Consider the following 24,387-nt stretch of genomic DNA (forward strand, 5'->3'; position numbering starts at 1 on the left):
TGAGAGGTCAATCCCTCACTTCAGAGTTGCCAGAAACAGGGGGGGGGGAGGGAAACATCTGCTGAGCACTTCATTATTCCCTATGTGGAGATCGATTCTCATAGGGTATAATAGGGAATTGATCTGGAGGTTTTTGGGGCTCTGGGGGAGCTGTTTTTTGAGGGAAAGGTACCAAATCTTCAGTATAGTATCTAGTGCATCTTCCAAAAGTACCCCCCCCCCCAAGTTTCTAAACAATTGGATTAGGGGATCCAATTCTATGAGCCCCCAAAGAAGGTGCCCCATCCTTCATTGTTTCCTATGGAAGGAAGACATTTAAAAAGGTGTGCTGTCCCTTTAAATGTGATGGCCACACCCTTGTTCCTGGCTCCACCCCCAATGTCTCTTGGCTCCACACCCAAAGTCTCCTGGCTCCACCCCCAAAGTTTCCAGATATTTCTTGAATTGGACTTGGCAACCGTAGTGTCTGGGGAAAAAATATTAGAAAGTTTGTCAAATCTCAAGGCACAGCAAAATTCTTATGTGGGGAGGTTGAACAATGGAGCCCAGAAGCAAGTATTTTTGAAAGGGTGGTGTTAAGAAAGGAAGAACAGAATAAAATTTGAAGTACCGGAGCTCTGCTCTTGTGAGCTCCTGCTCAAAATAAGGCCTGATTGTATATTGTTTTTTTAGCTTTCCCTACTAGTCTATATCTTCTGGCCATGCCTCATTATTACACGGTCCTTGCTATTTAGTTTAGGCCGCAGGATAATTATAAAACATTTAGGGGCAAAGATGCAACCTAACAATCCAGCACCAGAAGACAAAATGGAGAAGATCTCCACAGCTACCATATATTTGCCCTTGGTGCTCAGATAGGATGGAACAAATGATAGCCAAACACTACAAAAAACCAACATGCTGAAAGTGATAAATTTGGCTTCGTTAAAAGTGCTAGGCAAATGCCTTGCAAAGAAAGCAACAATGAAGCTCACCAAAGCCAACAATCCCAAGAAGCCCAGAACACAATAAAACATGACAACGGACCCTTTACTACACTCAACCACAATTTCCTGAGCCAGAGAGTTCATTTCAACATTTGGAAATGGAGGAGCAGTACATAGCCAGATGATACAAATAACTACTTGAATGAGGAAACCCGAAACAACAATGGGAAAGGCCAACCTTCTCCCCACCCATCTCTTCATGCTGGATCCTGGCTGGGTGGCCATGAAAGCCACAACCACAGTTATGGTTTTGGCCAAGATGCAACAGATAGCCACTGAGAAAATGAGACCAAAAGCCACTTGTCGAAGAGGGCAGATGACTGTCCCAGGCTGAATAAGGAATAATAATGATGAGAGGAAACAGAAGAAGAGAGAAATTAGTAGAATGTAAGAGAGATCGTGATTATTCGCTCTGACAATGGGAGTGTCTTGATGCTTGATAAAGATTCCAAGGGTCACCGCAGTGATCAGAGCCAAACAACAGGCCAAAAGACACAAAGTGATGCCCAACATTTCATAGAAAGAAAGAAAGTTTAAGCGTTTGCGAAGGCATTGATCCTGCACTTTATTTGGATACTGATCTTCTGGGCATTTGAAACAATCATCCATATCTGAAAAGTACAACAAAACCTATTTAAGTCAAGCATAACATCACTGTGCCTTAAATGCAATAGCAAGAAAAGAGCAAGTCTTAATATTATGGTTTGGATCCAGTAGTCTTTGTCACTGGGGGAAACGAAGAAGGGATTCCCCTTTGGCTATTCAGAAGACTATGCTGTCTTTCAAGGGACCTGCATAGACAACAGGCCTGTGTAATGGCAACTGCAATAAAGAGGCAGAGTAAGCAAGATTTAATGAAAAATTTGGTTGGCTGGATCAGCCTTTTGCAAAGCGTTTTTCTTAAATAAAATGAAATTATAGTCTCTCTATATACAAAACACTATCTTCTTGATTCTAGCAGAAGAGGGACAAGAATAAAGGTATTCAGAGTAGGATATTCTTAGCAGACCTGAAGTGATACGCTGCTAAAATGGAAGTGGGGGTGGGGGGGAGGCTACTGTTGAATAGGAGCAAGCAGTCAGGCCTAGTTAAGTCATGCCAGTCCAGTAGTATCAAGTCACCCAGGAGGGAAATGAGGAAAATGTAGGTGAGGCTCCAGTTGTTAGCTTTGACTATGAAAGTATCATGATTTTAATAAAAATTATCAATACAAACACTGTAGTCAGAGAAAAAGAAAGGATATATGACACTAGAATAATTCCCAAAGGTTCTTCATAAGTCAGAAAACTAATACTCTTGGGGAAACATTCATTCTGGGCCTTATTTGGATATTGGTCTTTGGAGAATTGGATACACCCATCCATGTCTGAGGAGAAAAAAACACAAGCACATCTCAGAAATAAAATTTTAAAAAATAGGCTAAAAATTGTTCTTTTGGATATGAGAGCAATCAAATCAGGGGTGTTTTATAGGGAAGAAGAAGAAGAAGAATTGCAGATTTATACCCCGCCCTTCTCTCTGAATCAGAGACTCAGAGCGGCTTACAATCTCCTATATCTTCTCCCCCCACAACAGACACCCTGTGAGGTGGGTGGGGCTGAGAGGGCTCTCACAGCAGCTGCCCCTTCAAGGACAACCTCTGCCAGAGCTATGGCTGACCCAAGGCCATTCCAGCAGGTGCAAGTGAAGGAGTGGGGAATCAAACCCGGTTCTCCCAGATAAGAGTCCACTCACTTAACCACTACACCAAACTGGCTCTCTCAAAAATAAAAGCGCGAACGCAGTCCCCCACTACCACAAATTATGCAGTCGAGTTTCCCGCATTTGGGGAAATCGCAGGGGTCAGCACACCTGGAGTGCAATGGATGAGCCTCACCCTGGGAAAACCTCCTTCGTGATCAAGGTGTCTCCCCTGCCAGGAAATGAATGCAAGTGATCTATGGGGGATAACCTCAAAGGGAAGGTGGAGGGACTACTTAGACCATTTTTATAGTTGCACTCACACCTCATCTGTGAACTTCCCCCTGCCACTGCTGTCTTTATTGCTGATAGTTGCAATTTATTTTATGTCCTTGAAAACCGTTGACTGAGAGGCAAAATATAAATGTTTTAGATGAATTATATTAAATATAGGGAACGTAATAGTTCGACCTGGAAGGAAGCTGGGCGACTCAGGTCAGAACTGCAAGGCCTTACTTTTGAAGCAGCCATTTGAGAAGAGATAATTCGGGGCAAAGGTGTTATACAAAGATGGGATAGGGTAGGTTTTAACTTCAGATTGGAATGAAACATGCAGAACGTTCTCAAAGATTCAATAGGCCGACACAGACATCCTTATTGCAGAACTTCCAGTAGCAGCTTATTTGAGATTTCTAGGTTATGCTTTGTTGGAAAGAAATGGTTAGTGCTGTCTTGTGACCATTTGCTGAGAATTTCTGTCTATTGTCCACCTAATCTACTGAGAGTGTCCATATCTGAAAAAATGCTCCCCTCCATCTGCTGGGATTGCCTGGAGATGCCTTTGACTTTGGTGCCTTTCATGTTTATATATATCTGTATTTTCCTACCTTTCTTATCAGAAATCTTCCCATGTGAACATGGAACACAATCATAGCAGCAAAACGGCTCTCCCTCTTTCTTTCTCTTCCTGTAACCTGGTTGACACTGGTCGTTGCAAAGAGAAAGAGGTAGAACCTGCCCATAAATATAAGAAGTGATACTCAGAAAAATGTCTGGAAAATTTAGAATGTTTGGCTGCTAAGCAAAATAGGCAAGGTGGATATCGAAATGATATAATGATGTTGCTAAGGTTGAAGCTTTCTTTATGAAAATATATATTTAGTAGTTTTTTAAATTCCACAGTTTCTGCCAATGAGGTGCATGATTAGCATATAAAATATATGTGGTTGTTCCCATTAAGTTCTGGGCAATTCAGTTACTTTTTCATGACATATTGAAGTTCAGCTGAGTAGTTGCCTGACTGTCGGGGCTTTGGCCACGTAAAATCCCTTCCTGAAAAGAATTGAACAAGTTTATTTTTGTGCCAAAGAGGGCTCATTGGCAAATGGTTGTCACTTATAAACTCTGCCACTTTGCAGTTTTGCCAGAGCATTTACAGAAACATTAAGTAACACAAATGATCTCGGACTCCTGTTATATTCCTTTTACCACTACATGCTTGTTCCAGGTGACAGTCAATAATGGGTCTTTCTTTTGTATCCTAAATTGTGAATTGCAGCAATTGCTTAGATGCCTTTGATAAGGGAATGTATGCCTCCTTATCCTTCTATAATTTATTTATTACGTTAAGCTTATATCCCGCCCTCTCCGCAAGCGGACTCAGGGCGGCTCACAACATCACATTAATTCCATTAAAAACCAATAAGACATATAAAACTTAATTACATATTTAAATTATTTAAAACATTTGATGGTGCTGTATTAATACAGTACAGTATAGCGGTTCTGAAAATTCGATGGTGACCATCAGTACTCTGCATGGAGCTCTATATAATGTCCAGTGGCAGCTCTCTCTCGGTTAAATGTCGAAGGCCCGTCGGAACAATTCGGTCTTACAGGCCCTGCGGAATGTAGACAAATCCCGCAGGGCCCTTATGGCCTCCGGGAGAGCATTCCAGAGTTCTGGCACTGCTACTGAGAAGGCCCTGGCTCGTGTTATAAGCCATTGAACAGTCAATGATCATGTGAACCTTGATGCCTGTTGCTCTGGGGTGATGGTTAAAATTAAATTTGCTAGCCCTCTCTGGGAGGACTGCAAGGGGAAGAAGGCAGAGAGTGCCAGGACATCATTTCCTGTTTCAGAACAGAAAATGGTATTATGACATTCTTGGAATTTTCAAGTCTCCGTGGTTAAATTCCTAGCATATCGTGATGTCACATCCTGTTATGAAGCAGCACATGATATTTCAGCGTTATTTGACACCATTCCACCCCAATATATTTCCTCCCACCCCATCAATCTAGAGAAGGGGATAAGGACATAATATATTTTCTCTCCTAAGACTGGATCAGTCCAAACTAATGCATTTTCCCCAAATGATTGATTTATGAAATTATTCAGCAGCTGATACCATCTTCACATAAGAAGACTTCACAAAAAGCTGGAAAAGCACAAAGATGATGGCAAAATTACAAACACCCCCCGAAATAAAAAAAAGGCAATCAATTTGGACTATGGCCAAAATTAAGAATTTAAAAATTTTTACCTTAATATTCTTTTTTAAATTGTCACTTTAACTAGATTCCAGTTAAAAAAAAATGAAATCCCAAAGATTGTTTTAAGGTCACTTGCCTTCTGTGCCAAAAGGCCTGCAGTTCTCTCTTACCTGGGAAAACCATTCATGCCACACTAGGTTCTCATCCTGAATTTTTAGCTCTTTGCCTGTCGGGGCATGAGGATCCACACTTCCCACTTTGACTCGAACAAAAGAGTTATTTGGGAAAGTGACCCAGTTTGTAACATCAAATTCTTCAATCAATTCTCCATTTTCATCAAAGCGTACAACATCTCCTACGCTGTTGTTGAATGAGATGCGCCTTAGAAAATAGTTCAGCTAGAAAACAAAGGAAACAGGGAGAACAAAAAGTGGGAAACCTCATGAATGTGTTGCCAAAGATCTCTTCTAGATGTCTCTCCAATGCTTATATATTTGTCAAGATCCAGCTGCAGTAGCAGAAGGCCCACCTAATCCCCTATGAACCTAACCAACCACTGCAGACATCTTCCTGCTTTGGGTGCCTGCTGGCAACTCTGGAGAGGGCCTTCTTGGGTTTGGCACCAAAACTCTGAAACTCTCTCCCCTTCTGTTACCATCATCCACCAGTGGTCGAAAGCTATTTTGTTTCATTTGACATTCTCTCACTAATCCTTCCTTCCTACCCTTTGCTATACCTGTTTTGTTATTTTTATGTCATGTACATTTTACTTTTGGATTAGTTTAAATGTTTTAATGTGATTTTATTATGTATGTTTTTATTGTGTTAGCTGCCTTGACGGTTCTGATGAAGGCGGAAAGGTGGGATATAGGATTTGTAAATAAATAAATAATCCATTCCCTACTTCCTTGTTAAATTGGCCCTTCAGTCAAATGTATTGCTTGACACATGTGAGAAGAAGGTGAAATTGAACCAGTAAAGTAAGCATTGGGTTGGATCTAACTAGCTTCTCCGCTGCTGAAAAGAAAAGAAGGGGTCCCCTTTGACTTCTAGACAGGCTATGATGAAGAGATCATGGGGCCTGCATGGATAAAAACCATTTCTGACAGGAGTGTACTAAGGAATGGAACTGAGTGATATTCAGTGGAAAATCTCATTGGCTCAAACCCATTGTCAGGGGTCATTTTGTAGAAAAATAGGTGGTGGAGCTCATCCAGGGATTGTTATGTAGCTGCACCTACTATTCAATGGACAAGGTAGGTAGGTGGTGGGGGAGGAGAGGGAACTATGAGAAAGGTTCAGGAGCTGCATTCCTGTGAGCTCCTGCTGAATGCAAGGCCTGCTCATTGCTAATTATTCATGTTTCAGAAATTGAGCTATTGATTCATAGTGAACAATGGAATAGATATACATATTTCGAAAAAGGTCACCGAGGCTTTGTGGGAAATCATTGTTACATTTTACATTTGCTTTCTTCTCTGAACAGTTATGATTTTTCTGCTTTTTGATGTCACCACTGTTGTATCGTTTCTATTCTCAATCTACATGTTGTACAGTTTCTGTTTCTCAGTTTACAGTTTAACTCAGTATTATTCATGTTCACTGGCCAGTGGATCCTTGTGATGTTGCACAGAGAAGTATCTTTCCCACTGTTGCTATCTGAGATCCAAGAAGGTAAACCTGGGGTCTTCCTGATCCAAAATATGTGGTTTGCTATCCACATAGACTGATTTTTTGCAATGCTAACCATGTGGAAAGAATCGTGTGCTTTATGTAGGAAAGCTGATGTCAGGAAACAAATGGTGAAAAATAAGTAGTCTGGTATTTGAACTGCACAAGAACATAAGAGAAGCCATGTTGGATTAGGCCAATGGCCCATCCCGTCCAACACTGTGTCACACAGTGGCCCAAAAAACAAGGAAGAAGAAATTTTGAAATGAGAATTTTTCAGACTAAAACAGCATGACAGAGACATTTGAAACCATCCTTCTGTAAAACTCTGCAAAGATTCAAAAGGCACTGACATGCTGTCTGAAACAAGAAAACAGAACTGGGATACAATTACCTTCCATGCTTTTAAATTCTGAGGCTTCAGCCTGAATTTTGAATGGGATTCAAATATAACATGTAAAGCATTTGCTATTGCATAGACAGCATTGTAGATATTGTAACTGTGGCCAATCATGCTCATTTCAAAGAAAGGCCCTGGAAGATTTTCCAGCTTTTCCTCCCCAGTGCAGGTTTCTCTGGGCTTTTCACTCTCACTGGCTTCTTTCAATAAGCAGTTAAATGCCCTTTCCCAGAAGTCCTTGATAAAGCTGTCTTTTTTTGCCCAGGAAGGACGAACACTCTGAAGAAATGTCCTGAAGCCTGCTGGCTGATTTGAATGAATCGAAAGGGAAATGGCACCATGGAAATGTCGTATATCCCAGTCTCTCTGATAGGTTTTTGATCCAAACTCCCAATGTGCAGTCACTACCCACACCTTGCCTTTTGGTGAATTTAGCTCTACAAGATGAAGATGCCAGCTTAACTCTTCCATTGATGGAGGTGCTCCATGGACAACAAACACATTGGCTTTGCTTTCCATCAAAGATTCAAATGTTTTCAACTTGCTTAAAAATAACTCAAACATTTCATCAGCGTAAGATAATTTTTGGGTTCTATTTATGAAAGCAAAACAAATGCCATTCTGGGAAAACAAAGGAATCAAAATCTGCAAGAACGTTTCCCCATTGACATCATCTAAAACAAAGAGTCCAACCCATATCCATTTAAAATGCACAAGCAACTGGACAATCCCTTTGTACTGATGGCTGTCATTGGGGACCATCTTGTACAATGAAGAGAAGAGTCTTTTATCATTCAATCCTGAGAGAACAGAGCCATAGGATAGCTATAATAAAATGTATAAGAAATTGTGAATGGTGTGTAAACTGTATTATAAGCACATCCAGTAGATTCCCACGTATATCTTTCTATGAATAAATAAGGTATATGCAGGGCTTTGTTGGTAGAAAAAGCCTGGCAGGAACTCATTTACATATTAGGCCACACCTCCTGACATCATCATTGTTTCACATAGGACTCTTTTGTAGAAAAAGCCCAGCAGGGGCTCATTTTCATATTAGGCCACACTCCCTGATGCCAAGTCAGCCGGAACTGCATTCCTGTGCGTTCCTGCTCAAAAAAAGCCCTGGGTATATGCTTCTAAAGTTTCACTCTGGTAAGATACACATTGAAACACATTAAAAAAGGGGGAATCTCATCCTGTTTCTTCTGCCTGAATAATATAGCCATGCAGGCATGAATACGGTGCATAAATTAAAACTATGCATTCTTTTTAATTGGAAGTGGAAAAATAATTTCAGGACAATGAGTTAATCGCAGTTCAATTAAAACCTGGTCTCAACATCTGATATGATGTGCAAGAGGCCTGTTTCTTACATCCAGCTGTTTCCAAGCTATAACTCAATTACAGAGACTTCAAAAGCTATGGTTTCTGTTATCTTGTGTCACAAGTGAAGTCGTGGAGAATTGGGAAGAATATTAGGCAGATGGCATCTATAAGCATCCCTGTTGAACATTTCTACCAAGGGGCAAAAACACTTCGAAGAATTCAAATGGTTTTATGTTGCGCACAGAGATGTTTACCTATCAGTGTTCATTAGATGAGAATGGAGTGTGATATTCTGTCACTCCCTCAACAAAATCTACCTGTGGAGTCTTGTAGATCTTTAAGAGGGTGGCCATGTAGATAGAGATCATGGAATCAAATCCGCCAATGACGGCTGCCAAAGTATTCTGAACATCACACTTGTAGTTGGGGACGAGTTCATGCTGTGAGGAAAGCAGATGTAGTGTAGCCTTAAAAGTGGTATGTGCATTGTAGTTGCTGTCATAGAGGTGGAACCCCAAAGTGATGTTTGGTAAGATCCTGGGATTGTGATTGATTTCCTTCACAGCAAATGCCAAAGCAAGGATGTGCTGATAGTGCTTTGTGTCCACGCTGTAATGAGAGATACATGAGTCGTAACATGTCTAAGGATGTAGCACCATAGAGAAAATTTCTTATAGCCTGGCATTTTACTACCAAAGAGATGTCTCCAAGACAAAAACAAAACAGTGACCACTCCTCTGAAAGACATGTAATGTCAGAACTCTGTAACTCTCTTCTCTTCTGGCAAGTCTACCTACAATGTGTGTTATTGTTTCAGGTCATCATTGTATATTAAGTTTCCAAAACATTAGGGAACAGTTATCACAAAGTCTGTTGTAGCCATTTCTGGAACAATGGATGAAAAGTAATTGGAACGGTGATGAAAAGCTTAGCATTTGCATAGCACTTCTGAAACAGTTTTTGTATGCATTACGATGTTATTGTACATCAGCATTTATCTTTGCATCAACTCTGTGAAGCAGAGAATGGTTATTTCCTCCATATGAAAGATGGTGGGCTAGGAAAGCAGGATATGGCTGAAGGAAGAAGTAACTGAGGCACATTTTGCTCAGTCTTATGCAGGCTCACTCAGACACAAGTTCAATGGAATTTATTTCCAATTAAACGCATAAGACTGGTAATTAAACAGGGCCTGCACTAATATAATATAATGAAAGTAAGGAACTTTGATAATTTCCACCAAGTTCATTCATATTAGTTCACATTCTGATACAAAGGAACAGGGTGTGGATGGGTAGAGTTGATTAATTAAATTCTGAATGCAAATGTCAAGTAGACAACATCCCAAGTATCTATACATCTATAAAACCAGAACATCCAATTTTCTTTTGTACTGAAATAGCATAACTATGTAAATTATTCATAACACAAAATGAAAAGTGTTTACTAGCATGATGCTTTACTGAAGTAGAAACTACTAGTCTGAAACCTTTTTTTCACACTTAATCTGTAATTATTATTATTATTATTATTATTATTATTTTCAACAGACAAAACAAAACCAAACAACAGAGAGACAGCAAGATCTCTCCAGAAGCATAAAAGCAAATACAAGATAAATTGGAAATATAGTGTGGTAGTTGTAAAGGAGATATGTACATACAGTCAGTATTTCAAACCAGATTACATTCCCAGGCATTCCCAGAAAGACATTAAAAAGGTAAAGGTAGTCTTCTGCGCAAGCACCAGTCATGTCCAACTCTGGGGTGACATTGCATCACAATGTTTTCATGGCAAACTTTTTATGGGGTGGTTTGCCATTGCCTTCCCCAGTCATCTACACTTTCCCCCCAGCAAGCTGGGTACTCATTTTACTGACCTCGGGAGGATGGAAGGCTGAGTCAAACTTGAGTCGGCTACCTGAACCCAGTTTCTGTCGGGATCGAACTCGGGTCATGAGCAGAGAGTTTTGACTACAGTACTGCAGCTTTACCACTCTGCACCACGGGGCTCCTGTACTCAGTGCTTATACACATCAGGCAAGACAAAAGTAAATAAGACCATGATAACATTTGTTTTTGGGAAGAACATCATGTTTAGTCAGATAACCTGCGTCTGAAACCTTGGTGGTGATGGAAAATGCAGGCCATTTATGTTAATTCCATGTAGTTGTCAAGACAAGAGACAGAGGGGTTTTGCCATTGACTGCCTCTGCAGAGCAACCTTGTTCTTTGTGGTCTCTCGTTCAAGTACTAAGCAGGGCTGACCCTGCTTAGTTTCCAAGATACGACAAAATCAAGCTAGCCTGGGACATCCAGGTCATGGCTAGAGAACCACAGAGAGAGTGAAGCATTTCCATTTTGAAAACGGTAATACTATTTTTAAAGGAAAGCACAGTGGTATTAGATGAGATACAGTTATCAATAGGGAACAAGAAAAATAAGGGATAATGGGAGAAAAACAGAGCAATATTTATTAATTAAACAAAGTATCCTGAAGGCAAAACAAATAATATGACTTAGCCATCTGTTTCCTGAAATCTGGTTGGCATATCAGATGGGATCCCATCCCCTGCCATTACTAAGAGCAGTCTGCTTACAAGAGTATCTTCCATTGGAAGCAACTCTTCAAAAACAAGTTAATACGTACTTCATGTTTTCTTTCCTTTTGCTGTAATTATGGCCTAAAGCGGAAAAGAAAGTTAAAACCTTTGAACAAGAAAAGGAATGGATCCTTACATTACTTCCTTGATCAACATCTGAGAGGGCTGCTCTCTAAAATGCACAGGGTTGTGGTGGAAGAAAATCTGAGAAGCAATCCCTCCGATGATAAGATCTCCTGGCTCATAAAATTCATGTGGAATAGGGATGGGGTCATTTCTGTTGCATTGAATTGAATGAGTCTTCAGGTTGGGAACATGAATGGAACATGCCTTCCACATGACAAGCATCAGCACAAGCAATGGCATCAGCGTCTTAAGTCTCAACAAGAAAGGTGGATGATAAACGAGGTAAGTAACTAAATTAAAAAATAGGAGCCAAATTCTGAGGCTAGAATATTCTCCGGTTTTCATTATCCTGGCTACAACCAGCTTTGAGGGGTACCTGATTTTGTCGATTTCCTAGTTTGAAACCTATTCCTGCACCACTGGTATCACTTTCCCTGCATGTGATGTAGGTTCACCCACCACAGAGTACAATTCAAGCTCTCTGGGTTGTTCCAGTGCCTGTGCACTGAGGTCTGATGGTAACTTTTGAACAGTGATTTAGAAGGAGGTCGCACTGTAGAAAACAAGTAGGACCAGATGAGGTTCTGACCAAGTCACTTATAGCATGTTCCATCTGGTACAAATCTCAGCACCCCCAATTAGTGAAGGTACAACTCCACAGCAATTCTATGCAGAGTTAATTTGGTCTAACTCTGCATAGAACTGCAGTCTCCAAGGTATGAATTTCAAACAGCTCAAATTGGCAAAGTCCAGCCTATCTTTGATCAAACTATTATTATTATTATTAAACAATTCTTCAGGGCTTTTTGTGTTGTTTATTATCCTGTGGTCTCTAGACATCTGATGGTTCTTGGCAAGGAGTTCAGAAAAGCATTAGTCAATATGGGAGAGAAAATAACCTCCAAGCCCAGAAACTACTAGGGTACCATAAGCAGAAAGCACCTTGTTAAAGGACTCCCCCCTGCTATTTTCATGAGATCTCACCAAGACTCTAATTTGATCGTTTGCATATTTTGAAGGAGCAGGTGGCAAATAGACAATTACATCAGGATTGTCCCCATCCCTAGCCAATGTATTGATGTTATAATTAATGCTAAGAAAATGTATAGAGAAGATTTTTCACAGACTGTCTCATGAGTGGTAATAACTGATCACCCTTGGACTTCATCTGAAATCACTTATTATGTTTGTTTGATGGACCCTTTGCTGTAAGTATATTATGTACATTATACATATTCAACAGTACTAAAGACATTCACTCTCCTGTGTCTCTCAATTCCAGTTCTCCTCTCTACCAATCCTTCTCTTGTCAAGCCGCCAGGGCTGGATCTACATATCTTTTTGAGGGGGGGCAAAAGTAAAAAATGGCACCCCTTGTGTGTGTGTGTGTGTGTGTGTGTGTGTATGTGTGTATATATATATATATATCACGTGGTACTGTTTCACAATGAAGTGCATGTTATACCATTCCCAAAGATCCCCCCCACTGGCTATATTTAGAACAAAGCTTGAGTTCAGCGACACCCTGAAGACCAACAAAATTCATTCAAGGTATGAGCATTCGTGTGCACATACAGTTCCTGCAAGCTGCATCCCAGCTGCCTTCTGTGCCCTTCCCTGGCTTCGGGTGAGGGATGGAGGGTAGTGTTGCTAGATAAATGTTGGGAAAGTCCTGGGGAATTTGGGGTGGAGCCTGGGGTGGACAGGGACTTCAGTAGGCTACAATGCCATAGAGCAGGGGTGTCAAACATGCAGCTCGGGGGCCGAATCAGGCCCTTGGAGGGCTCCTATGAGGCCCCCAAGCAAGTTGCTGTCATCTGCTTCCTTCTCCCTCTGTCTTGCTTCCTCTGAATAACAGCCTGCTTTGCAAGGCTTGCTCAATCTCACAAGAGCTACAGAGCAAAACCTCTGTTTTCTCCATTGGCTGAGGCTCCTCCCTTGGGGAGGAAAGGAGTAGGGAGAGCTTGCTTTGCCAGGCTCTCTCAGTCACACAGCAGAGCTATTAAGCCAAGCCTCTCTTCCTTCTATTGGCTGAGGCTCCTCCCCCTTCTGGTCCACTGGGGAAGGAAGGAAAGAGCCAGAGCTTCCTTTGCCCAGTTCCCTGGATCCCTTGAGATAGATACAAAGAAAACACCTTTAAGACCAACAAGTGCTAATGTTTTAAGCATGTTTTAAGTTTTTTTTTGTTTTTTTAAAAAAACCCTTTAATTGCATTTGTCTGTTCTCTTGTGAGCCACTCTGAGCCTGCTCTTGTGGGGAGGGCGGGATAGAAATACAATAAATTTAACTTAAAAAAAGTTTATATCTCTGCTACCTAATCTTAAATAGATACACATACGGCCCAGCCCAACATGGCTTGGCCCAACAAGGTCCCATTTATGTCAGATCCTGCCCTCATAACAAATGAGTTTGACACCCCTGCCATAGAGTCTTTCAAAATATCCATTTCTCCATGGGAGCTGATCTCTGTAGCGGAAGATGAGCTGTCATTCTGGGGAATCCCCATGTTCCACCTGGAGGCTGGCACCCCTAGTTTCCAATAAACAATGCCTTAGAACTACAATTACAGAATTGGAGAACAATGTAAACAAATGACTTGGTAAGATGCCGTGGCATAACAGAGTCCTGCCAAAAGTGAAGCCCTTTTCTTTGATTTCAGCAGGAAAGATAAGCACTCACTGAAATGATCCATTGAAATCAGTTGGATTCAATGAGCTTATTTTGACTGAAAAAGACCCTGTGGATTATGGTGCTTGGGGTGCAGCAGTATATTAAAGGTTAAGAACCACTGCAGATTATTCACTCTCCTGATATTCAACTACAAAAAGCCAATCTGAATACAAAAATCGAAGAGAGATTCCAGGTCATGTTTGAGCTCAATAATAAAGTTTCCTCAGTCCCTAGACAATTGCTACTTATTGTTAAAGGTAAAGGTAGTCCCCTGTGCAAGCACCAGTCGTTTCCAACTCTGGGGTGACGTTGCATCGCAACGTTTTTATGGTAGACTTTTTACAGGGTGGTTTGCCATTGCCTTCCCCAGTCATCTACACTTCTCCCCAGCAAGCTGGGTACTCATTTTACCGACCTTGGAAGGATAGAAGGCTGAGTCAATCTTGAGTCGGCTACCTGAACCCAGTATCTGCTGGGATTGAACTCAGGTCATGAGCAGAGTTTAGGACTGCAGTACTGCAGCTTTACCACTCTGCACCACAGGGCTCTTTTATTGTTGTTAGTCCCTGTTAAACTTACATTGAATATATTAATTCTGCACAAGCCTGTTTCCTGTTCCCAGGTATTAATGCGCTGTCACTTGCTACTCACTTGCAGCTGCCTTTATGCATTGGGACCCCAGTGGCAGCCTGACCAAAGGAGCTTGGAGGAGGGGCGTGGGGAAAAGAGGTGACATAAATGAGACCTTTTCTGGCTGGGCCATGTATGTAAAAAAATGTAATGCCAGGTAATGGAGATGTAAACTTTATAAAGGTCACAGACTAACACAAGCAAATATATTATAGAATCATAGAATTGGAAGGGACCTCCAGAGTCATCTACTGGGCATCAGTACTCCTTCTAAGCTGTAGAATCTTGTGAGCCACTACAGAATTTAGCTTGCTTGGAGAGCCAATTTGGTGTAGTGGTTAAGTGTGCCGACTCTTATCTGGGAGTACTGGGTTTGATTCCCCACTCCTCCACTTGCAGCTGCTGGAATGACCTTGGGTCAGCCATAGCTCTCATAGGAGTTGTCTTTGAAAGGGCAGCTGCTGTGAGTGCCCTCTCAGCCCCACCCACCTCACAGGGTGTCTGTTGTGGGAAGAGAAGATATAGACTGTAAGCCGCTCTGAGACTCTGATTCCAAGAGAAGGGCAGGGTATAAATCTGCAATCCTTCTTCATTTTTCCTGAGCTAAGAAAAAAGTATGTGAGCCACTGGAGGCTAAAAATCTGAGCTAGCTCACACTAACTCAGCTTAGAGGGAACACTGCTGGGCATATTTTTGCTAATAGGCACTCTGCTATCATAGAGCCCCGTGGTGCAGAGTGTTAGAACTGCAGTACTGCAGTCCTAAGCTCTGCTCATGACCTGAGTTCGATCCCTGGTGAAAGCTGGGTTTTCAGGTAGCCGGCTCGAGGTTGACTCAGCCTTCCATCCTTCCGAGGTTGGTAAAATGAGTACCCAGCTTGCTGTGGGGAAAGCATAGATGACTGGGGAAGGCAATGGCAAACCACCCCATAAAAAGTCTGCCGTGGAAACGTCGTGAAAGCAACGTCACCCCAGAGTCGGAAATAACTGGTGCTTGCACAGGGGACCTTTCCTTTTCTTTCCTATCATAGATCAGCACAGTATCAAGTTCTTTCCTATCATAGATCAGCACAGTATCAAGTTCTTAAAAGTTAGAAAGCAAAAGGGAGAAAAGATAATGATTTTCGGGGGTGGGGACTTACCTATTTCAGAAGACTCAGCCATCGGACACAGCTGCACCACCTGTTCTGTCTCAAGACCAAAGGAAGGGAGCTGAGCCAGGCAGCCTGAGGGGGACGGAGGGGAGCTAAGTGAGCAAGCTAGCAGAGATGATTCCTTGGTGCCCCCTTTTCCTCCCTTCCCCGATTCTGGCAATTCTGGCGTGGGAACTCACCCCCAAACAGAAAGATGAAGAAAGGTTGAAACGCTTGGGGCTCTTTAGCTTGGAGAAACGTCGACTGCGGGGTGACATGATAGAGGTTTACAAGATAATGCATGGGATGGAGAAAGTAGAGAAAGAAGTACTTTTCTCCCTTTCTCTCAATACAAGAACTCGTGGGCATTCGATGAAATTGCTGAGCAGACAGGTTAAAACGGATAAAAGGAAGTACTTCTTCACCCAAAGGGTGATTAACATGTGGAATTCACTGCCACAGGAGGTGGTGGCTGCCACAAGCATAGCCACCTTCAAGAGGGGTTAGATAAAAATATGGAGCAGAGGTCCATCAGTGGCTATTAGCCACAGTGTGTACATGTGTGTGTGTATAATTTTTTGGGGGGCACTTTGTGACACAGAGTTTTGGACTGGATGGGCCATTGGCCTGATCTAACATGGCTGTTCTTATGTTCTTAAACATGGATGGAGATTGGGGGGGGGGGGAGTCTGACGGAAGCCAATAAAGCACCTAATCCTGTTGTGAAGTGCTATTTGTAAAACCCTTCAAAGGGAGAAGGGGGAGAGAGGAAGGCCAGAATGTGTGTGTGTGTGTTTTAAAATAATTTTTAGTTTGTAATATGACTCATGTTATTTCTCCATCTTACATTCCTACAATATCTTACATTCATATTACAAATCCATCAATTACCTCCCTCCCTCCCTCTCTCCCCCTCCCTCCTCCCACCCCTCCCAAATCAACCATTATAGAACTCATTTATATTTTCAACCACATGCACACCCTTTGGAGCCTGAGCCTTATTTCATTATTGGCCCCTCCTCTGTGTGTTTGTTTGTTTTGAAACGAGTGGAAGGACACTGAGGTGCTGGAGTCTGCATTTGGATAATAAAGATTTTGGGCAGCTTCAGGTTCCAATTCGACAAATTAACAAGGGGGAGGGAGGTGAAAAATACAGTCCTTCCCCAGGCGGCTGCTTTGTGCAGCTGCAGGCTTTGATGGCTACTCTCCCTCAGGGCTGTAGGCAGAAAATTTCAGGTGTGTGTGTGTGTGGGGGGGGATCAGGGGGTGGGGCCATGGGACCCAAATGAAGGCAACTTTTAAATAAATGACAAGAGTTGCCAGCAGCAGGATTCCCCAGCCACGCTTCCTGAGCATCGGCAAGAACAGGGAGGTTGGAGCAGTGGGGGGAGGGGGGAGGTCAGAGGGAAGGCTGAGGAGACTGATGCCTAGAACAGGGAGACTTGAAGGAAGCAGCGTGGGCTCCCTCTCTCTATCTCTCACATGCACACACACGTACACACTTTGGGTGGAGCTGGCTTTGTTGGGGAGGGCAGGAGCGCCAGCAGCAGGCAGAATAGATGGCAAAGTGAAGGTTCCCTTCTCTGGTCACATGCCTTGCACCTTTGATGCTGCCCCCCCTTTCTCAGCACCCGGAGCAAGCCACACCATGTGCCCTCCCTGTCACGGCTGGGGCTGGGTCAGGCAAAGTCCAGGGGCAGTCCGAGGTCTGTAGCCAGTAAGCAGGAGGGTCCGAGGCACCAAATCCGAATCACTGTACAAGTATCGCAGGTCCGAGGTCCAGAAGTCACAAGCCAAAGTCAGGGAGTCCAGAAACCAAAGTCAAGCCGGAGTGGATGCTAGAACATCAGGAAGATGACTAGTTGCTTCCACAAAGCCTCCTCCCAAAGCCTACAGCTATATAGCCCTCTGCTGGCTGTTGCCCATTTGGGCTAATTGCTGGCTCAGAGAGGCAGCCAGGATCCTGTTGCAACTCAAGCATCCTTGCTCTTAGAAGGGCCAGTATCCTCTCAAAACTCAGGGCTCAGGGAGCATCTTGCTTGTGAGCGTGCCGCCCTCCTCCGATCCCTGAGGTCCTGGCAGAGGCGGTCACGCACACGAGCCACCCGAGAGGGCGAGGCAGGGGGGCTGGGATCTTCTCCAGCAGGAGGCAGGGGCACTGGTGCAGGTGGCAGGGGCACAGTTTCTTCTGCAGGCTCAACTTCCTCTGCAGGGTCCCCAGCACCCATGACACTCCCCTAAATTCGGCCCTGCAAGCCACAAACATGATTTTCCCAAACACTAGCCTATTTTACAGTATTAATATATCAATTGCTCATGGGCTAACTGGAGAATACAGGGAGACAAGGGGGAAGCCAATGTGTACATAAATTGGATCAAGAAGCTTTTCTTGTAAGAAAGTTCAAATCATCATCTAAAAATCAAATTTGTAAGCTATCTTGCTCCTCTATGAAATGTCACACAAAGTTTCATACTCACTCATGGAGAACAAACTGAACAAGAATCATAGAGTTCTGTATGGAGATATATGGACTGCCCAGATATAATTGGGAGTGTGGATAACTGAACGATTATTTTCTTACCTTTCCCTACTGATGCATGTCTCCTGGCAGTGTCTAGTTATTATATGATTCTTGCTATTTAGTTTAGGCTGCAGGAAAATTATAAAACATTTAGGGGCAAAGATGCAACCTAATAATGCAGTATCAGAAGACAGGATGGAGAAGATCTCCACAGCTACCATATATTTGCCCTTGGTGCTCAAATGAGTTGGAACAAATGATAACCAAACACTGCAAAAGACCAACATGCTGAAAGTGATAAATTTGGCTTCGTTAAAAGTGCTAGGCAAATGCCTCGCAAAGAAAGCGACAATAAAGCTCACCAGAGCCAAGAATCCTAAGAATCCCAGAACACAATAAAACATGACAATGGATCCTTTACTACACTCAATCACAATTTCCTGAGCCAGAGAGTTCATTTCAACATTTGGAAATGGAGGAGCAGTACATAACCAGATGATACAAATAATTACTTGTATGAGGGAGCCTGAAACAACAATAGGAAAGACAATAATAAAATTATTTAGAAAAAAGGGTCTGCTGTGGTTTGGTATGGAAGCAATTGGTCTTTTGTGAAGGTCTGTTATCTCAGCAATGGAAGATTCAGGAACAAAACCTGCTACCAAAGCTATAGTATTATGATGACTTTTCAAATCTGTATGGAATTGGCTGATCTTGAGTAGTGGACTTATTTTATTTGCCAAAATTCTTGCCAGTTTTGAATCTGCAGTGGATTGGATCATGAGTATTTTGTTTCCTATTGGTATATTTGAATTTTGGGTAAGCAGAGGAAGATATGTCCTTAGGGGGAAGTGGGAATCAAAATAAGGTCTTGCAGGGAATAGCTAATGATCTAGGAAGTTGAGTGAATTACCTGAATGTCAGACCAACTAGGGTCAGTTGAATAAAGACAGGCAGCCCAATCCAGACATATGTGATGGCTGGCCATGGCACACATCAGGTGGCACTTGTCAAGTCCCTAAGGGGATTGGCATGCGCAGGCATTGGGGCAAGGGGAGGAGAGGTGTAAGGCGGCTGCAGCTCTGGCAGCCACCATGGCAACCCTGCTGGAGCTTGCAGGCGAGGTGGACACAGGAGTTGGGGAGGGCCAGCCCTCCCTGATTGGCCAGGTGCCATGGCAGATGACAGGTGGGGGTGGAAAGAGGCCGCCCCAGAGAGGCTGATTGCCTTCCCCATCCCTTCTCCGCAGAGACCTGAGCCAGTCATGGCCAGATGGGCACAGTCAAGGGGGAGAAGTCCCACCAATGTGGCGAGGGGAAAGGGGTCGGGCTGGGCATGCACACAAGAGCGACAGAGAAGCCTGGCACGCTGCCACAATGGGGGCAGGTAAGGGAAAGTGTGAGCTACGAGATTAGCCAGTTCCACGGCTGTGCCCACCGTCAAAGACTCATGCCAATGGCAAGCAGGCGAGAGAAGTCATGCCCTCCCCCTTCAGCCATACACAAACAGGGGAAACTTGGTGCAGGAGTCTGCAGTCAGGGAAACCAGGCAAAATGTGTGTCCAGGACAAAGGAGACAGAGCCGTGGCATGTCCAAGTCCCACAGGAAAGTGCTGCCCAGCACGGACATAAAGTCTTGTGGCCCCCCATTGCGGGGAACCCTGTCCCCATTTGCAGCAGGATACAGAGTGCAAGGTGCCAGCCAGGTGCCCAGCTCATGCCCCCCCCCCGTGCCCCCCTCTGCTCTGTGTCATGGGATGAGGGGGGAAGAATCCACTGATGGAGGAAACACTTCACTCAGCACCCTTGAAAGGGGGTACGGCAGAGGGAATGTGCAGCAGGCACCACGCACACAAGACAAGGAACATGGCACATCTCAAGGCTTTATTGCTCAGGAACTGGGTGCAAGATTCCTAGGAACAACCCAGACATTCTTGCCAGCCACGGGGCTTCACTTCGAGAGGGGGGTGGGAACAGCTGATGGAGAAGGGGGGGAGTAAGTGCCCCGCATGGAAGCCTCTCTGTTGCATTCCCACCTGCAAAACAGAAACAGAGATCAAGAGCACCCGAAGGGGCGGTAGCTGCAGCATGTACATATGTTGTGCTGAGGGAATCTCTTAATGGGACAGTCTCTGACCCACCTCCCCATAGGCATCAAAGGAGCTGCCAACCCCCCCCTCCCCTGCCAGGGGTGGGAATGAGGAAGAGGACAGACCAAGGGGGGACCTCCAGCAACATGTGGGGGCTGCGGCAAGAGCCCCTGTTTAGGCTTGCAGCCTGGGACCAGTGCCGGAGACACTGTCACTGTGAATGAGGGGGGGGGGAGGTGAGTTTGGAGCATGCACTCACACTTACCCATTGGGGTGCAACCGGCTCTGCACACCAAGCCTCGGGCACCTGTTTGGACTCAAAAAAAGAGGTTGGCCACAGAAGAGAGCCCTTGCTCTCCTTCTCGCAAGCTGAAGTGCCCGCCCTATACTGTCTAAGCAAATTCGCTGTGCATGTTCTGTCACCAAAGTGCCCCCCTCTCTCTAAGTCCATGTGGTAGAGAGCTCCCCAGCAGAACTCCCTGCTGCACGGCTGGTCCTACCTAATGGGCGTGTGGGGCAGGACCGGCAGCCTTTGTAGGAGAGGGGGGGATGTGATTGGGTGCTGAACAGGGGGCTCACCCCATCCAGAGCGTGCGGGGATTGGTGTACCATTTAGTCAGCTCCCTGAGCATTTCTGAGGCTGAGCCGGGAGCATCGGGAACCTTTGTTTTTGGGGCACAGGGGTTTCTATGGGATCTGTGCTCTGCCTGCGGACTGGAATGGATGCACGCTGCGGTGTGCGCAGACTAGAGTAAACCCCGTTTGCGCCGGCAGGGAAAGGGTTAGACTGCCATAACTCCCATTCCCACCGGCGTAGCGGTAAGTCTGCCTCCAAAGCACTTTCAGCTCCCCCCCCCAGATTGCACTCTAACCCGTGGCTTGATGGCCATCCCTTGGCTTTTAGTGGAATCATGGGAGAGGGCTGCATTATGAAAGAGACTCTGGGGTCTTAATTCATTGTCTGATAAACTCAGGTAATTCCTTATGAGGAGGCCAGGAGGGAGCTCTGAGTCTGGAGGCTGAAACAAAAGCCTTGTTCTTTAGAATCATGATTCTTATTACTGCTATTTGGGCATTTACAGTCCACCTTTCACTCTGAGACAAAAGTCAGATTGCACAATGTAATTCAAGTACAGGGAACAGGATGGGGCATTCCATGCATAAGACAAGATGGTGGTACTGAGGGTGGGGCTTATTGAGATCAATGTCTCCTACCCATCTGGTTTGAAATTTTTCCATCTGGACATGAAATGCAATCGTAGCAGCAAAATGGTTTCCCCTCTTGCTTTTTCTTGCTGTATCCTGGGCGGCAATTCTCATTGCAGAGAGAAGAAGGTGCCACCTGAACAGAGAAAGGTAAAAGGAATTTAGGTGATGCTTAGTAAGTTAACTTCTCACTGGCTAGCATTAATTGGGGCTGAAATGACTGCTCATTAGAGTTATTATTAAAGCATAATCCCAAATTAACAGAAAAAAGCCGCCCTGAGCCTGCTTTGGCGGGGAGGGCGGGATATAAATCAAATAAAGTAAGTAAGTACCTGAATGACAAATATAACACTAGGAAAATAGTCCAATTTTTAAAAATCTGTATTATTATAGCAGTATTAAAGTAATAGGTCTTTTTTTTAGTAGGAATGCACAGGAACACAGTGTTAAGGGGTGTGGTGTAATACGCAAATGATTTCCTGCTGGATGTTTTGCTTGAAGCAGTGGTTACATCGGGGGGGGTGTGGCCTAATATGCACGAAAAAGCCCTGATTAAGAGGTTTCATATTCTTCCAAACTAGACCATAGTGAGAAGGGAAACATTCTAAAGTGGACTCTACCAAAATCCAGATCTCTCTGTAGTACTGCTTATATTCATAGCCTTCCGCTAACAATTAGCTTATGTTTTGGCACCATCAAAAGATATAATATCAGTAATCTGATGGAAGTTTGGTACTTTCCCTTAGCAAATTTTAAAGAATTTAAAAGTGGATTCTGAGATTGAACAGTAACATTGGAATCATGGTCATGTTTCAGTTTTTAAATCACAACGTCTGAGACAGAAATCACGTTCGTTATTGTTGATATCAGGGTTTCTTTAAAAAAAATAGTGTTGGGGAGTATTTGTCAATTTCTTTAATAATGTAGGACAGAATTTGTTTGTTTAACCAGACAATGTCAGTTAAAACCAGAACTAATATTGTGCTCCCTTGAAAATTAGGCTCCACACATTCACATTTTGCTTCGATGCCAGATTTCAGCTTTGTTTATTTAATTGAAACACTTCTGTACTGTTTTTCCAATGAACCAGGGCCCACGAAATGGTGAACATAAAAAAGATGATAATTAAAAATATGGTTCAATTATAAAATAATTTAACTAGAAGCACATAAACAGAATGAAAACACTAGAAGGTGAGTCAGTAACCCTTATTGGACTATGCCCCATGAAACAAACAAACAAAAATGTTCATTTGCTGGTGAAAGACACCAAAAGGTTGAGGCAGACAAATCAACTCAAGTAAGGGAGTTCCAACATTTTGGTACTGAGAAGACCCTTTATTCAGTTGCCACTCATCTAGCTTCAGGTGGCAGGGATAAATGTAGTAGTCTATCTAGAGTATACAGGCAGGTTCACTTGGGATGAGGCTGTTCTTAGGGTATTTTGGCCCCAGGCAATAGAGAGCACCAAAAGTCAATCCTAGTACTTTGAAATGAGTCCAAAAGCAAACTGAAAACCAGAGTGGATAGAACAAGACTGGTTTAATATGGTCCCTACAAGCTATTACAGTCAACTCTCTGGCTGCAACGTTTTGTACCAACAGTAGCTTTTGGACAGTCTTCAAGGTCAGCCTCACACAGACCTATTAAAAAAAGAAATCTAACCTGAGTGTTATGAGGACAAGCACCACAGCGGCAAAATCTTTTCTGTCCAGAAAGGGACACAGCTGGATCACCAGCTAAAAATGATCAAAGGCACCCCTTGTCACCACTGCCACCTCTTTATCCAACAGAAGATCCAGGAACATCCCCACAACAAACTTGCTCTTCTGCTGGGAGTACAGCCTTTTTCATAACAGGAGGTAGCCCATTTCCTAGGGCAGACTGTCCCCCCTCTAGAAGCACCTCCATTTTGTCAGGATTACATTTCAGATTATTAGTCTTTATCCATTCCAAAACTGTCTCTGTATACTTGTTCATGGTTTCCACAGCCTCCCTGGGATCTGCTGGGAGCTCATGATAGAATTGATTGTTATCTGCATACTGTTGGTAACTCAGCCCAAATCTCTGGATGGCTTCTTCCAGCAGCTTTACACAGATGCTGAGCGTGGGGACAAGATGGGCACATGGGGAACCCTACAGTCCAAAGTCCAAGGGGCAGAGCAACTGTCCCCCAGCACTACCCCCAGAACCATTGCAGAACAGTTTCTCCCAGTCCCGGTCATAGCAGGCATTCCAGTATTTGACTGAAGGGAATAGGTGCATAAACAATATACATGGTAGATAGATCCAGGTGGTCAGCCGTGTTGGTCTGAAGCAATGGAACAAAGTAGGAGACCAGTAGCACCTTTAAGACCAACAGTTTTTTATTCATGGTACTTTACAGAATAAACGCTAGTAAAAATGTGCAATCCTAACCTGAAGAGGAATGACTTGGTTGGGAAAGAGAGCAGCTCTATGTCAGAAGGTCCAAAGAACTGACAATGAAGCCTCCTGCAGCCCATTGCATCGCAGCGTGGCTGAAGGGGAAGTTTTGCCTCCCCCTGGAAGGAGAGCGGAATCTTCGGCGCGCTTCTAAGCGTGTCCTGAGGGGGCGGGGATTCAGCGCTGTTGCTGAAGCCCCGTTTGATGCCGCGGCAGTCTTCCTGGCATTTTTGGCCCACCCGCCCGCCCTGTTTGTTATGCAGGCAATTGCTGGTCGCTTCTGTTTGGAGGGGCCGGGTAGGAATTTTTTACTCCCCGGCTATTTGGCACGTGACTGGGGGGTTTTTTGCCTACCCTGCATAGCATTTCAGTGGATTGAGGAATTTGCTTGGGGCTGGTGCCTTGGTAGAGTTTGGTCACTTTTT

At 43.8% G+C, this 24,387-nt stretch overlaps 1 protein-coding gene and 1 non-coding gene across 2 annotated transcripts; both read right to left on the bottom strand.

Annotated features, from left to right (window-relative positions):
• Nucleotides 1-686: 686 nt before the first annotated feature.
• LOC132583120 (vomeronasal type-2 receptor 26-like) lies at nucleotides 687-23,518 on the bottom strand. The gene is made up of 9 exons (XM_060254791.1): nucleotides 23,360-23,518; nucleotides 21,549-21,675; nucleotides 18,607-18,770; nucleotides 18,305-18,372; nucleotides 8,880-9,171; nucleotides 7,228-8,058; nucleotides 5,333-5,560; nucleotides 3,554-3,680; nucleotides 687-1,597 (listed from the first exon to the last, which is right to left on the bottom strand). The coding sequence occupies exons 1-9, from the start codon at nucleotides 23,516-23,518 to the stop codon at nucleotides 687-689; spliced, it is 2,907 nt and encodes a 968-aa protein (XP_060110774.1).
• On the bottom strand, nucleotides 2,750-2,913 carry LOC132584899 (U1 spliceosomal RNA). The gene has a single exon (XR_009556277.1). It is a non-coding gene; the product is annotated as a U1 spliceosomal RNA (small nuclear RNA).
• Nucleotides 23,519-24,387: the final 869 nt, after the last annotated feature.

Source organism: Heteronotia binoei, chromosome 15 (genome assembly GCF_032191835.1).
Source record: "Heteronotia binoei isolate CCM8104 ecotype False Entrance Well chromosome 15, APGP_CSIRO_Hbin_v1, whole genome shotgun sequence".
Classification (NCBI taxonomy): Eukaryota; Metazoa; Chordata; class Lepidosauria; order Squamata; family Gekkonidae; genus Heteronotia; species Heteronotia binoei.